General features: G+C 36.9%; 1 protein-coding gene across 14 annotated transcripts in view; it reads left to right on the top strand.

Annotated features, from left to right (window-relative positions):
* LOC106073711 (protein unc-13 homolog B-like) overlaps positions 1-16,119 on the top strand; it is a 370,504-nt gene that overhangs the window by 247,896 nt on the left and 106,489 nt on the right. For 13 of the 14 annotated variants that reach the window (XR_008774442.1, XM_056008493.1, XM_056008484.1 and 10 more), the window contains 2 exons: positions 9,411-9,528; positions 11,048-11,171. Coding sequence is in view for 13 of the 14 variants with exons in the window: in XM_056008493.1 (XP_055864468.1) it covers positions 9,411-9,528; positions 11,048-11,171 (242 nt within the window). In the remaining variant the exon portion in view is untranslated. Of the gene's footprint in view, positions 1-7,552; positions 7,591-9,410; positions 9,529-11,047; positions 11,172-16,119 lie in introns of those variants that run through there. The other variant, XM_056008522.1, reaches the window with a different exon arrangement.

Genomic DNA, 16,119 nt, shown 5'->3' on the forward strand with positions numbered 1-16,119 from the left:
TGCCTGTGGTTGTTAATATATTTTTGCAACCTTGTCTAACCTTTGGAGGAGATATACCTGTTGTGAAATCCTTGGAAAGGATAAAAACGCATTTTTAAAAAATGTTTTTTTTTTTAATTTAAAGGTATTTCTTTTTTTTTTTTTTTTGTTGTAATCGTATGCATAGAAGTCTTCAAAACATTTTCTTTAGTTTTTCAGCATCATGATCTTAATTTAGAAAATAATATTTTGAAATGAAATAAATTTACTGCAAGGCTTTTAAGTTTCAGGTCGGTATGAACTGTTCTTGTAGTTAGACTTAGAAAGGTCCTAAAGTGAAAGCATAAAAAAAAAGACTTAAGACGATCTCGTTTATGTCCCTTGTGTGATAGAATTGATGGTTGTGGCTCTCAGGTTGTTGAATTGATGACATTATGTCTGATTCTCTTCGGATCGATGAGGCGGCGTCCCTTGGAGACTGATGGCAGTTCTCACTGATACATCCTCATTGCCGCCAGAGTCCAAAGATGGGCGCTACCCAAGCAATCTATGTGGTGTTAGGTAACAGAAGACTCTAACCCTAACCCTTTAAAAAAAAGTAGTTGCTAATGTTAAACAAATCACTACTCTTACTCCAAACATTTACTGACGACCCAAAGAGTCGATAGCATAAATTAAACATAGTTTAGGTATAAATACTTAGATGGCCTTTTCTAGTAACACCAAGCTTGTTACTTAAAATAGTTACCAACTCAACATAGATACATTAAACATTTACGTCTGTAATTTTTAGGAAAACTTTTCCATACATTTATTTTGTTTTTACCCCCCACCCCACCTTCCCGCACTTTGTTGCTGCGACCCCCATCTTATATATATATATATTTCTATCAGTATCTACGCTCATGATATTGATACCGTCGGTGACTTGCTTGCGTCACGTTCCATTCATTATTAGTGCGACTCTACGCTGGTCATGCTGGCGAGGGTGTTTATTGGATGGTGTTGACATACTTGAGACAACTCCCTGGGATCACCCACTGACCTTTGCTTTCTGTCCTTAAAGTAAGAAAAAGAAAAAAAGATGGGATTGCGTTGTGTGTGCTGCACGCAGCTGCAGCCCTTTCTAGAACTAGGGAACTGGCAAGCGTTCAGTTCCGTCATGCTAGGTGATTGATATTCACGACCTAGTTTCTGAAACAGCCAAAGGTCAAGGTTAGCATCCAAGCAATGACATTTGGGCTTTGCAGAAACAAAATGTGACAGCTTTACATGAACGAAACGAAACATTGGGTGAAAAACAAAAACAAAGCAAGATTACAAAAAGAGTTTTTCTTTCACACAAACTCAGAAGCGGCATCCGAAAGATCCACCCATGGGTCATCTGCTGGTAAGAAATCCAGGTAACAAGGTAGAGTTCAATATTTTCATCGAATATCAGAAGGTATGAAGTACAAACAACCAAAATCCTACTTCCAACTACACATAGTAGGCGTGTGTGTGCCCCACGTGCTTGTGGTGTTTGTCTAGCTGACGTTGGAATTATTAGTATTCAATTATTAGTATTCAATTAGTCCTATTCAAAGTATTCAGTGGACTGATTGCTATGAAGATATGGTTCAGTGTCAGCCTGGCCAAATGTATGTGATTAAGGGGCCATCTAATTGATGATTCAACTTAGCGAACAACCAAAGAAGGACTTCCTTTTGTAGTTTTCAAATACAAATTAATAATAAAGTAAATGAAGTAGGAATCTAGATTAACATGTGTGAAGATGTATGCTTTAGTAGTAGTCTAGACTGGTTACAAACTTTCGGACTGATTTGAAGCCTAATCAAATATTTGATCGCACACACTGCATGACGAAGGAGACAAAACTAGAACAATACATTGAAATGTATGAATATGTAGGTCTGTGGTTGATGGCAGTGCAGTGTATGTTAGACTTAAAACGTAATTTCCAATATATATCAATCGTATCAACTTTGAACACGGAAGATCACTGATTTTTTTTTTCAGCGTGAATAGCGAGTTAACAGAAGGCGTCCATTTCATTGTCCACTGGTGAAAAAGTAATGTGTATTCATATTTTTTTTACAGGGAAATGTCTTCGTATCTAATCTGAATTTAGTATTTATTCCTTCCTGGTTTGTTGTCGTTTTAGGTTTTCACCAATTTTATAGAAAACCCAAAAGGCAGTAAATAAAACAAAAAAGTTTTATTGTGCCACGGTTTGTGTTCGAGATTGTTCTGTCCATTAAAATCGGTTTATTGTTCCCTGGAAATTATTGTGTGTTCAATGAATCATGGGAATGGTCTCGTAAAGGCCATGATATTTTTTTATCAGCCTATTTCCTTAGCAGAAGAAAGAAATTAATGTTGATTACTTTGTCTGAATTCATTTCTTGTCCTTTTACAAAGCTTATATCAACTCCTTCTATCTGTCTGTCTGTCTGTCTGGAAAACGTTTGTGCACGTTATTTCTCCCACACCCTATCTCGGATCAAGTTGAAATTTTGCACAATTATTTCTTACACATGACAAAAAAAGAATCAATTAAAAAAAACTATTTATTAATTAACTATTGGTAATTAATTATTTTGTTTGGTATCAAACAAAGGGAAGAAATTGTACTTAGCGAATTAGGTCGTCGCTTAAAAGTTTGAATCTAACACTAGATAGCTATGAAACCATGTCCAACAGTTTACCAATGCGTTGAGTAACATTGTAAGATTGAAGACGTCTCCCCTTTATGTAAAGCGGTAGGGCTCAGGGACACTGGACTAGTTGTTATGTCGCCTGCTGTTAAGGATGGCACTTCTTTTGGCTCGGTTAAAGGTCACTAGAGGCACTCTTTTGTCAAAGTCAGTCACGTGTTGCGTTAACTAGCTCTCCAATAGCTCACCAGGATCCACTGAATTTAGTTGGTGGAATTGAGGTGATGCTTCACTGTATCTGGTCCAAAGGGATGTATGCCCCATTTAATAGTGTGACAGTTGTGAGATGAGCTGCATGCCTTTAATTGCTACCTCCCCCTGTCACTGGCTACGTTTATGAAAGACACAGTTCAAGTTGTTAAAAATTATCTAATAGCGTTCTTCTCCCCCCCCCCCTTTTTCTTTTTTTCCAAAACAAAATTGATGTTTTCTTTTAAATGTTGTTTTTATCAATTGAGTTTTCGGTAGCTTTATTCTGTATGAAGAATCAGGGAATCGTGGGGAACATTTTCACGCTGACATTTCGTTCTAATTGTAAAAATGTGCAAGGCCTAACCATTTGAATGGCATTTGATGCGTTAATACAGTTGTTCTCAAACTGGGGTCATCGGACCCCAGGGTCCGCAAGTCGACAGGAGGGGTCCGCAAGTCGACAGGAGGGGTCCGCAGAAAGATGAAAATTGTATACAATTAAAAATAATTGATTTTAATACTAATCAACTCGGCCCTCTTTACTATTTAATATGTCTATTACGGACGATATAAAGAGCTAAATCGAAAGATTTGAAAAATTTCTTCACTTGAATATTCCTTGTTGAACTCTTGTGCTGGAACAAACTTAGATCCCAATCTCACACAGATCTGTTCTGATACAGGAGCGGTTTATTGAAATATACACACACGAGGAACTGAAACCAATGTTTGAACAAGTGGACCAGACTATTCTGGTCTCAAAAACAGATTCCCATTGTATACCGTGCATTTTGGGTTAGTGTACAGAAGTTGTCGACCTTCTTTCTCGTCTTCCTATTTGGTGGAACGTGCATTCAGGGCCGCTAGGAAAGAGATCGACTAGAAATTTGTTCTTGTGGAGATTTGCGCTTGCTACTTACAAACATTAAGTCGGACATAAATACTTTCATCAAATCTCAACAACATCATCCAGGTCATTAGTTTCTAAACAGAATTATAATCTCTATAAACAATTCTTCTACAACATGTTGCCTTTTTGTTTTATTCGAAACTTATATGCTTTTTCATTTCGTCCGTTGGCAGGTTTTGACTATATAAAAGGGACCGCAGGTCAAAAAAGTTTGAGAACCTCTGCGCTAATAATAATAGACTCGTAAAGCTGGCAGTCTGGTACTCCTACCTCATGGTCACCTCGTTTCGATATTGCTTTAGCAGAGAAACTTTGACTCATTCTGAGCCATTTAAGGACACAGTTTTTTAAACATTTGTGACAATATGACAGCCGTATCAATCGCCTGTAGGTCTATTTAGACCAGTGGTCTTCAACCTTTTTTGGCCTACCGCCCCCTTTTCGAATTTTTTCTTTAAAAAAATCCTCCAGCGCCCCCTTCTAAGAAAAACAGTTACAAAGAAGAGTGAGAAGGCAAATTTAAACAAAATATCATCTATTTATTAATTTTTATGCTGTCAATAACACTTATCCCACTTGGGAGACGACCGCATGCCAAAGGCGATTGTTGTGAACTCCTTGGCCTATGACTGATGAGCTTTGAGGAGGACTGAGTTACAGAGGTGCCCCCCTTCCCCCGTGAGCGCTATAAAGATTTATTCAGGCGCTATTTCGCTCTCACTGGCATAGAGGAAAGTACCTGGCAGCATCCTCTGGCAGCAGATAGCCCCTGAGAGAAACAGGTCGAGAGCTCTTACAAAAACTGTGGGACAAACATTTGATACTCAAAGAAAAGCCATTTTTGAAGACAGGCGCAAAAGACGGAAAGAAAACTTAAATAGAACACCAGCATACAACGGGAAAATATATAGGTCGCAGTTGGGTTTGCGTACTGAAACACAGGACTCAGCCGTAATCTTCGGAATTAAAGGCAAAAACAGCCAATATTATCATTATATAAAAATTATGTCAAATAATTTGCAGTGATTGCACACAAAAATTTATTGTAAAGACTTTCTTTCAAATCCTAACAATAGTCTCCGTTTAAATTTTTGAATATTTGGGCCTACTGTTTTTAGGTTTAATTGTAAATTTAGTTTTATTTTTTAATATAAATATTATTATTGATGAATTCACTACAAAAAGAAATCAAGCTAATGGGAACCTTGTGCCTGCTGCAGTCTGACAATATTAGAAATTTCAAGCTTTAAATTAGTCAAAGCAAGGCGAAGGTCTCCTCTAGTGGCTACATCCAGTCTATTTCTTGGCTTATTCATTAACTTTGTTATGCACTAAATTAGGTTAACCATGTTTACTGAAAAGCTAAAACATAATTCTAATTTCGACCACAGTTTTGGAATTTTACTGAAACATTTAAATGCAGCCCATCTCTGTTGTGCCTCCAGGGGCGTAGCTAGGAATTTCCATCGTTTGTGGGCCGCTGCATTTTGCGTAATATTTAATTTAATTAATTAAAAAAAGCACTTTAAATGGGGGCCCTGGGGATTTTCAAATTTCCCCCCTCCCCCCTCCCCCCTCCCCACCCTAGCTACGCCAATGTGTGCATCCTATGTTTACATTCTTTTTACTGAAGACATAGTTTTGTAAATCTATTTTTTCATGCAATTCAATTTGAACATCAGTAATAGATGTTTAATAATTGTCATTTTTTTAAATTTCAGTATCGAATCTTAATTTCTACATAGAGCATTGTTATGTGAATTGCATAGATATCGGTGTCCCTGGGCAGTAATTCATTTGTCAACAAACAAGTTATGTGAGAGTGTAAAACTCTTTAAAATAGATTTAATATCTCGATAAAAGAGAAAATGATATTATCAAAGTCAATCTTATTCCTAGCAGTCGGAGGTTCGTTTCATTCATTTGTATTAGATGCCTACCATGTAAAACATTTTTTAGCCTGCTTTAAGTCATCGCCAACAGTTGAATCTTCCCGTCTCTCAAAAACAAAATTATTTAAGAGCTTAAAAAAACGAGCCATAACAATTAACAAACCCCTTTCGAAATCCAGCGAACTTCAGTTTACAACAAGAGTCTAACAGTCTAACACCTTTTTCTTCATCATTTGTTTCACAAAACTGTTGAAGGATGCGCTTAAACTCGACATGGGTTTGTATTTTATTTACAGTTTTATAATTAGATTCAAATAGAAATGAAATTGCGGGCTAAACTTTTCTTGTGTATCATAACTCACAAGGTGAATAGTGAATAGATCTGTTCTTTATTCTATATTACCTATGAAGTCATTGTAGCGTCCAACCACTGATGGTTTCCTATATGTCCCCATAAGTTACATAACTAGACAATATTGAAATAATATTTCATCTCTAACAGAAAAAAAGTCTTTTTGTGTATCATGTTTTTAAAAAAATTTAGTTTTAATCAATTTTTCAACAATATCATAAGAATTTTCTAAGAAGCCATTAAAACATGCTTTGTCGTTTTTTGTTTTTAATATTGTTTTAATTGTAGATTTTTATAATTGTTCATGAATATTCTTAAACTATTTTTGGATATCGCTATATGTTCGTGAAACCGACTTGGTTTCATAACCTCATCTGAAAATGCCATCAAAGTAGAACTTACTATTTTTCTAGTGGCAATTCACTAAATCTCAAGGAAATATTACATGACATACCAGTGAGTTTTCGTAACAACATTTTATAAATGTTTTTTGTTTTTAAAAAGTTAAAATATTCTATTAAATGTTACCTTTAATGTTTTTTGCAATTAACATTTACATATCAATATATTAACATATGTAGATAAAATAAACTATAATCTAAAAGGCCTATTGCCTACTTTGTTTATCAAATCTTAAATGTTTATAAGCGCGAGATCCAAGGACAATAAATACTCCCCAATCACGGCAAAAGAGTAAGAATCTAAAAATAGAAAATGGGATTCCCGAACTCAATTTCTAACGCTGTTTCTGTTCTTAAATTAGAAGCAAGTTAACTATAATTTGTCTATATTTAGTTTCCCAGCTTTAATGTTGAAGAATTTTTTAATTTGTTTTGTTTCAGAGCACCTTTAGTTTCTTCTTTCCCCATTTATGCCCAGCGCCCCCTTACCGCCCCATTTTGTGCCCAGCGCCCCCCTACCGCCCCTTTGGCTCTCAGCGCCCCCCAAAATCTCGAAAACGCCCCCTAGGGGGCGATATCGCCCCCGTTGAAGACCACTGATTTAGACTGTTACAGTAGTTGAGTTTGGATGTAACTGACTCTCTTTTATTAGTAACGTAGCTGTGGTCGCTTTGTTTGGATACAACTGACTTTCTTGTATTAGTAACGTAGCTGTGGTCGCTTTGTATAGATACAACTGACTTTCTTGTATTAGTAATATAGCTGTGGTCTCTTTGTTTGGATACAACTGACTTTCTTGTATTAGTAATATAGCTGTGGTCTCTTTGTTTGGATACAACTGACTTTCTTGTATTAGTAATATAGCTGTGGTCGCGTTGCTTGGATGTAACTGAAGACATTTTGCTGCAAACACGTTTCCAGCCCCAATATAAAAAGAAAAAAAAGTCTTGTGTGTGTGGGGGGGGGGGGAACACGTACCAGGAAGAAACCCTGACCTATTTGTGAAGTGTCCCGTGTATTGTGAGGGTAATTGATGCAGACTGCCTTGACGTGAGTTCCTGAATAGACCCGACTACAATGGAACATGATATACCGGGTATACATTTACTCAAAACCTGCGAGCGATGGAGTTCACGCGCGTTTGTGTGTAAGTGAAACAATTGATTGTGTTTAATGGGATTGTCGTGATGTCTGGCTCAACACACACACACACACACACAAAGTCTATCGTCTCCGACTCCCCCCCCCCTCATTTTCAGTACATATCTCTATTTGAAAACATTCTTGTTGCTTGAATCTCTGTGGCTCTTTCTGTTTATTATTAGATCTCCTTCATTCCCATACTTCTGTACAGTCATTAATATTTGCACTCTCTTTCCATTGTTCTTTCGCCCATGTGTGTGGGTTGTAACTTCTAACTAGTGATTGTAATTACAACTATCTTTTCATTGTAGTTCAATGCAGGATGCATTTCATTTGTTTAAATGAATAAACATACTATTAACTGCACAGCAAATTAGACTGCTGGTCAATATACAGTATTTAAAAATTCCCGTATCATAATGTCAAATGATTCGTGGCTTTCACTGCTTAAGAGGTTCCACTTTGTAGTCACCACCTTCTTAACTCCAACAAACACTAACACTAATGCTTTTAGAATATCTTGATTTGATGTTCACTGTCTAGATATAATATGACGAAATGCAATGATCCATCCCTCTATTTGTTCTAAGTACGATCTGTTCAGTCTTTCTGTTGTCTGTCATGATCAACGCAGCAGAACTCTTGTTTGCCTAACGTATAATTACCCTTTTAATCGGCGCCTATTACATTTGTGTTTAGCTTCTGCCACCCAAACCTCTCGCAGCATTATTTCGCCCCCAGGCAAAACTCCCGGCAATCAATCCGTCGCACTCCTAGATCTAGGTGTTTTGTTAATAAGACTCTTGTCTTCTTTAAATGCAGTTTTCCTGGAGATGAATTGCAACACTGACAGTGGGGTAATAAGTTGCTATCACGGAGGTCTGCTCTCATTCTCAACGTCACATTGCCACATCGCATGTCTCGGATTTCCTGATTGGTTGGGACATATCTTCGAACTCTCTCACAACCAAAGATGAAATTACGTCACTTCCGTCCAACAGATAACCCACTTTAAATTATAAACCGCTGAATAAAGTATCAATGTTGTTCTAAATACGTTTCAAATCTGCTGTTTGATCTCAGTGTGTTGAATTAGTTGAAAAAAAGTAACCTTCACTCGTTACTGGAAAGATGAAGATTGTTAATCAAACTAATGGTGGATATGTTTTGTATACCTCTGATTTTGTTAATCCAACTAATGGTGAATTGGTTTTGTATACCTCTGATTTTTTTTACACACACTAAAAAACACACAATCTTGTGTTAACTAAAAAGGCTCGTTACATATTTAGTGTCTTGCAGCCTGTTAGTCAAGTTGTAGAATTCCCACATGAAAAGAATGCGCCCCAAACAGTTTTAGTTATAACAAGATTGAAATTAACTCTTTCTATTGACTATTAAATTTGGTTGCCATTTGGATGTCTTGTAGGCACAAACACACATTCACAAACACACATTCACAAACACACATTCACAAACACACATTCATGTTCAGGGTTAGGCCTAGGTTTTCTTCTAGCTGCAGCTGTGCTACTAACTCATAAACAGCTTTTTAATAAACGTTTGACATCCGAAATGTTGGATTGCATTTATTAAGGTCACATTTTCTCTGTTGACTTTATTGGGATCACATTGACTTGGCTAGGTTTCTTGGTATCATGTTTTCTATGTTGGGTTTGTGGGGTCCACATCGCCACTGTAGTGTATGTTGGGATCAAGTGGGCTCTGCTAGTATTACTATCTGGATTGTCTGACAGAAGATAACTTGAACCAATTAGAAGTTTGACATTGTCAACACGTAATGGAAATTCTCTTTGTCCCCAGTGAAACCATGCGACTGGATACTGGTTTGGTCATAGAAGTCTGGAACAAAGGGATGCTCTGGGATAAGCTCCTCGGACTTCACTGGCTGCCGCTGACCAAAGTCCAGCACTCAAACAAGGTCAGTCTCTCATTTAAAAAATAACGTTTATGTTTGGTGGGGCATTTTTGGAGGTACTAAAGTAAACCTGGTATTTAAAACAGATAAGAGGATGATATCTGTCCTCCGAATGTCGAGTCTTAAGCAAAGATGTATCAATACGCACCTGGCTTTTGACAGTGTCTGGCCTAGTGAGTTATTAGCTATGGTCTTGAGAAGGGAAGTTCTAAAATAGTGTTCAACCGTTAGAGTGTTTGTTGTCTAATTCTAATCTCTGTCATGAATAATCCATCGGCCATTCATTTCCCCTCTCATTTCTCCTAACTTGTGCTTTCATAATCTCTAACCTTATTACAGTAGACATAGCTTCGTCTTGTGACTCCTTGGACTGACTCGATCACAAAGGTCACGGATACGCCAATCTGAGATGCAACGATGACCTGGCTTCACAGGCAGCGTGTGGGTACTCTAAGTTTAGAAATAGTCGATACTTTAAATAGAAACCAAATGCCAGAATATAATCAACATGCGCTCCCACCATTGGTTGTTGCCCTGGTCTACATCTGCCTATTCTTTGGCATCGCCTGTGTAATGCTCTTTTTTTATGGAAACAATAGTATGTTGAATTAAAGAAAAACTGTTTCGTCATCGCCATATTTCCCCTAAAATTGAGATAAAGTAACAAACTACGAACAATTCGAGGCTTTAGCATTCTATCTATATATTCTTAATGTTGAAAAATTAATATTCTTGGTATTAACAACTCTAGTATCAGTTTAGTTGTCTGCTACCATATTGACTTGGGGCTCTATAATTGTGTAGGCATCCCATGATTGGGGGGGGGGGCTCAAAGAGTTGTGTAGGCATTCAGTGGTTAGTGGGGCTTAACAGTTGTGTAGGCATTCAGTGATAGTGGGGCTGAACAGTTGTGTAGGCATTTATGATTCAGTGATTGTGTGACTCAACAGTTATGTAGGCATTCAGTGATTGTGTGGCTCAACAGTTGTGTAGGCATTCAGTGATAGTGGGGCTCAACAGTTGAGTAGGCATTCATGATTCAGTGATTGTGGGGCTCAACAGTTGTGTAGACATTCAGTGATTATGTGGCTCAACAGTTATGTAGGCATTCAGTGATTGTGTGGCTCAACAGTTGTGTAGGCATTCAGTGATAGTGGGGCTCAACAGTTGAGTAGGCATTCATGATTCAGTGATTGTGGGGCTCAACAGTTGTGTAGACATTCAGTGATTGTGTGGCTCAACAGTTATGTAGGCATTCAGTGATTGTGTGGCTCAACAGTTGTGTAGGCATTCAGTGATAGTGGGGCTCAACAATTGAGTAGGCATTCATGATTCAGTGATTGTGGGGCTCAACAGTTGTGTAGACATTCAGTGGTTAGGGGGACTTGATAGTTGTGTAGGCATTCAGTTTGGCATGCTACAAGACCATGGGGGATATAAAGTATCACCCGTGTATTCAATCAGTTACAAAACTAGGTGACGAATTAGTTAAACATGTTTAATTTAATTTATGTTTTTTTAGGAAGGGAAGGGCAAATGGCTGCAACTGGACAGCGAACTGGTCATCTTGAATGGGGAGATCGTGGGGACACGGCTGCCAACTGAACATAGGATTCTGATCGATGCAAGATTCGAACTACCCTATGGTGAGTAAAGTGTGCTGTTTCTTGTTTTTTAAAAACGTATACAGAATGATAGTTTTACATGTCAGCGCACTTGGTCAACTCAAGACTTATTGCAGTTCTTAACAAGGAATTGATATATAATAATGTATGCATTTTACTTATTTACATTTATTTTTATAAAAAAAACTAAGAATGTACATTGTATGCAAATATTTATATACATTTTTTAAAACAATATTTATATTAAACATAAACAAACTTCTTTTAAAAAAAAAAAAAACTAAATGCAACTTTTATTTGAAACTTAAAAAGTAGAAATATGTAGAAACGTAAATGAAACAATAATGTCAACAAGTGATGACTCACTTCAATATACACATCATGCTGTTCACATGTCTCTCCCTACAACTTTCACACCACTACTGAACAACTTTCATTACTACAGACCACGTCGTGATTTCATCAGAATCTATTCAGCCTACACAGCCAAATACATCCGCTACCCCTTTCTCGTGGTTACGTCTGAATGATGCCTGGCAAATACGTTTTTTTCATGAAGGATTTGCTAACCCCTAAATACGCTAAGTTCCTTATAAAAATAACTATACTAAGTAGCGACACATTTCTCTGTCAAAAAAAAAAAAAAAAAAAAAAAACGAAAGCGGACCCAATGGACCGCCTACAAGTTTCTAATAACAAAAACTACCTTGACTATCATAATTTCTCTGCATTTACCAAGCATTTAGGCTTCTGATAAAATTTTGTAATTGACCTTTGGTGCCTTCATAAACAGCCAGTCAAACCAAGATTTAAACTCTTTGGATGAACAAAGACATGCTTTATTGACCAGCTATTGCAGACTAGAATGAAATTAAAGAGCTCGCATTTAAGTTCTTCAACTAGACACACCCCCATTTATTCTCGGGGATTAGTTTCTGCATCAGTCTTATGTTAAGGGATGTAGCTTGTAGTTTGGCTTATAATTCAATGGAGGACTTAAACCAGTTTTGTCTTTCGACTTCCGTGTCACTGTTGTGGTGTTTGAAATTAGGATTGAACCAGTTTTGACTATTGATTAATGCAATGTTGGGCTCAACTTGGTGGAACATTGTGACATTCAGCCATTCAGAACAGAAGTCGTCACGTGTTCTTTTATATTATTTCATATTATTTTGATGGCAGCAGTTCCTACCAGAGCTGTAGATGGTGTAAAATAACCTTTCACTGTGCGAGGGTAGCTTATTAAATGGGCGTCACGGTTTCAGACCACAAGTGAAAAGAAGATTACCATCTTGCCTCCCTCCATATATAATAGATGTGTGCAGGGCCAAAGTGCTGCCAACGTGAAGGGATGGCTAATCCGGCTGACGTTGTTTTTACACTGTTAATGTCCAAAAGTATTCAATGAACTGATTTTTAGCGGCCCCCGAAAGGGGAATAGACGGACGCTATTAGTTTTATGTAGTCTGTCTGTCCGTTCTTCCGTCCGTCCCGTTTAGATCTCGTGAACTAGAAAAGATATTGAAAATCCGACATCTTGATATTTTAGACCATTCAAAGTTCTGATGCAACGGCCACTTTTGTTCTTTTCTGAAAACGAAAAATTATATTTTTAAAATCAACTATGCAAGCAGTTTTTTTTCCATAAAAAATACACCATTTTTACAACTATTTATTACTAATAGTAACAAACATGGAAGACAATTAGTAAGGGAGATTGCAAACTACCATTCATATTTTCAACACATTTATTATGCCAACAGTCGGTTGTATAAATAAAAGTTTTGCATTTTGAAGGAAAAGTATACAAAATTAGTTTTAAAAAAATGTTGTTTTTTTTCAGTTTGATCTGCTCGTGTTCCTAGAAACAGAGGTTTGCCTTTCAATGCTGTCTGTTTTTATTTCATAGCGACATTGACGTTATGCCAGTATCTGAAATAGCTTAACTCGTGCTTTCTGACTTGAGTAGACTTTAGGAGCTCGTGAACACCTACATTAGGTCGATGAGATCATCTGGCTCAACTAGTAGGGATAATTGAGATGAACAACTTTCACACCAACAAGAAGGACTAGGTGTAACACAAGATGGACACAGACGCTAGACTCAATGTTAGAATTAGAACACATTTTTGTACTGTTAGTTTTAACTATTGAACATGGCAGCCAATGAAGCAAAAAAAAAATGTTTTCAACGCCAGCTAATTAGGGTGTTTTCCTTGTCCAATACAACCACCAGTCATTTGTACTCTCCCCAGCAAATGTTCGATACATATTTGACATGGTTGTTTCAAGGGACCAGATATAATCTCATATTTTACACCCAATGTCTTCACCAGCACTACAAAACCACTGGATATACGTGGCTTCTGTCATATAGTTCTTAAGTCAAATCGCTGTCCTTAATTTCAGATTCACGTCTGGGAGTTGTTCTCTATCAATTGCTCTTGTCGTTAGTACAACTACATTTAAACAAGTACATTTAAACTAACAACTTTTCACAGAAAAATAATAAGTTACATAAAACCGTCCTTTTTTTTTCTTCTGTATTTATTTTTGTTCAAGATGAATATTTGAATGCATTGAGCAATGCTGTATTAAGTTCTAGACTGTCGTATCAACACTGAACTCAGCGTATGCAAACACTCACACTCACTTTGCCGCACACATTTGATAAGAGTTAAGTAAATAAAGGTGGAAACTAGAGGGTATACACTATAAGTCTCTTACTGTAAGGTTTATGTAATCGATTAATGGTAGAACTAGACGAGAGACGTTACTCTTTGTTTACTTGGTACTGTCATCAAATGGCGCCATGGCCAGTCAGACCTGGCTAAAAAATAAAGCCTCAGTTATCAATCTTTTTTTTAAACTGTAGCTACATCAATAGTGAAACAGCAAAGTATTTTACTTTCGCCTGACACTTGGCCTTTCCCTAAATAGACTCTACATACAAAAGCTGCACGCCTATGCTAGTCTCTACTACCCTAACGTTCCCAATCTACGCTCCTGCTCTGGGTGTATTTACAACTGTAATCCGTAGCTCCTGTTATCAATCCAGCGTGATGTTTACCTAAACTATTTACTGACATACAAAGTATCAGATCTAAATCTCACGTGTAAAACAATCAACTGGGTGAAAAGAACTAAAGAATCGATTCTCCTTATGTCTACACTGAACATCGATCTTCAAGTGTTTTTTTTTCTTTCTACTGCTAAAAGCTCGTGTAATTAGAACGGAATGATAAGATCGTTAGTGTTTAAATACTAGATGGATAAACTACATTGCTCCTGTGGAAAATGAATGCCTTTTTCTTGTCGATATAGTTCTGTATTCAGTTGTTTTTCGCCCCAATACCACTTTGTCATGTTCCTTTTTTCAATCTCTTCTTTCCTATGCCCTCTTTCCAATCTCCTCTTTCCTATGTCCTCTTTCCAATCTCCTCTTTTCCATGTCATCTTTCCAATCTCCTTTTTTTAATCTCCTCTTTCCCATGTCCTCTTTCCTCTCTTTCCTACTTTCCTTTCCATCTCTTAGCGATCCCTCCCATTAGGCTTGCATTGCTTAGAGAACACCTATATAATTACAAGAACACCTATATAATTACAACGTTTGAGTTCTAGGTCTCTATCTCTGAATAATGCAGCTAGACTATTGCACTAGCCTACTGGTCACTTAAGCAAAGTCTAGTCGAAGATTTCAAAGTGCCTTGCCAATATCTCATTAAGTTGTTTGTTTTTCCTTCACACCGGTATATATATATATTTATTTATGTGTTGCTAATTTTTTAAAATTATTTTAAATGTTTCTGTTTGGTTTAGTTTGTTATAACTTCGGTTTATTACCCACATTATAAAATATTCTTATCTGCCGGTAATAATGCAGTAGACATTGACGTTTTCGCGTTTAGTTTTTGAGATTTAAAAGACATTTTGTTTCCAATCCGCAATGACAATTTACGTGGGAGTAAGTTTGTATTACGCAATGTGTGAGTTTGACCCGCAATGTGTCACGAGTTTATTCTTGTTTCATCACTGGGCAGTATATTATTGATAGGAAAAGTCTAAATTTCCCGTAATATGAATTTTTTGCTTTTGTTTTTATTAGGCCGGTCTTAATTATATTTACATGAATTCAAAATATCCAGACTATGATTTTCACTAATTGGATGCCAGAAGCGAAGCTCTTGTTTGTATCTCATATCATATTAAACAAACAAACAAACAAAGGACAATAAAAACAAATTTACAAAGGGAGTTTGTTTGTATCACACAAACTCAGAGGCGGGCCCCACCAGATCCACCCATGGACAAGGAATATTCAAGCCATGGACTAGTTTTGATTTTCTTAAGTAATAAGTTTTAAAGACTCACAAGGCGTTGTGTTTCACTTGAAAACAAACTGAACAATCTATTATTGATAATAAGATTTCTGACTTACATTATATTTTTTACCCGAAAACTTTTCGATAGCTTTTCTGGTCTAGTCGATCGAACGACATATGACACAAAACTAATAGCGTATTTTTATCTTACCGGGGCTTCTAAAAAATACAAATTATTTGAGACTTTTTGGGACTAACATGAACCCTGTGTACAAGGAAGGTACGCTACTGTACGAACCACTGTGTACTACATTTTGGACCTTGAAAATTGAATATCTCCTCTTCTACTAGATCTAGTCCTACAATGTTGCACGGTGATTCAATATGAATACGCTCAAAGTATCACGCATGGCATTTTTTTTCATTTTGAAAGCATTGTAATGAACTGAATTAGTGGTCATTTCCTACAAGAGCTATTCTTTGTTTAAATGGGTGTCAATTTCAACTTGTCAATTTTGACTTTGTAGAAAAATCACCCTCAAAATGGTTACTCCTTAGCAGAAGACGTTTTTCTGCTTGAGTTTGCGAGAACGAATGCCATTGTCACAGTGCAGCGACTGGGGGGGGGGGGTATGTTAAAGTTTTTT

Source organism: Biomphalaria glabrata, chromosome 1 (assembly GCF_947242115.1).
Source record: "Biomphalaria glabrata chromosome 1, xgBioGlab47.1, whole genome shotgun sequence".
Taxonomy (NCBI): Eukaryota; Metazoa; Mollusca; class Gastropoda; family Planorbidae; genus Biomphalaria; species Biomphalaria glabrata.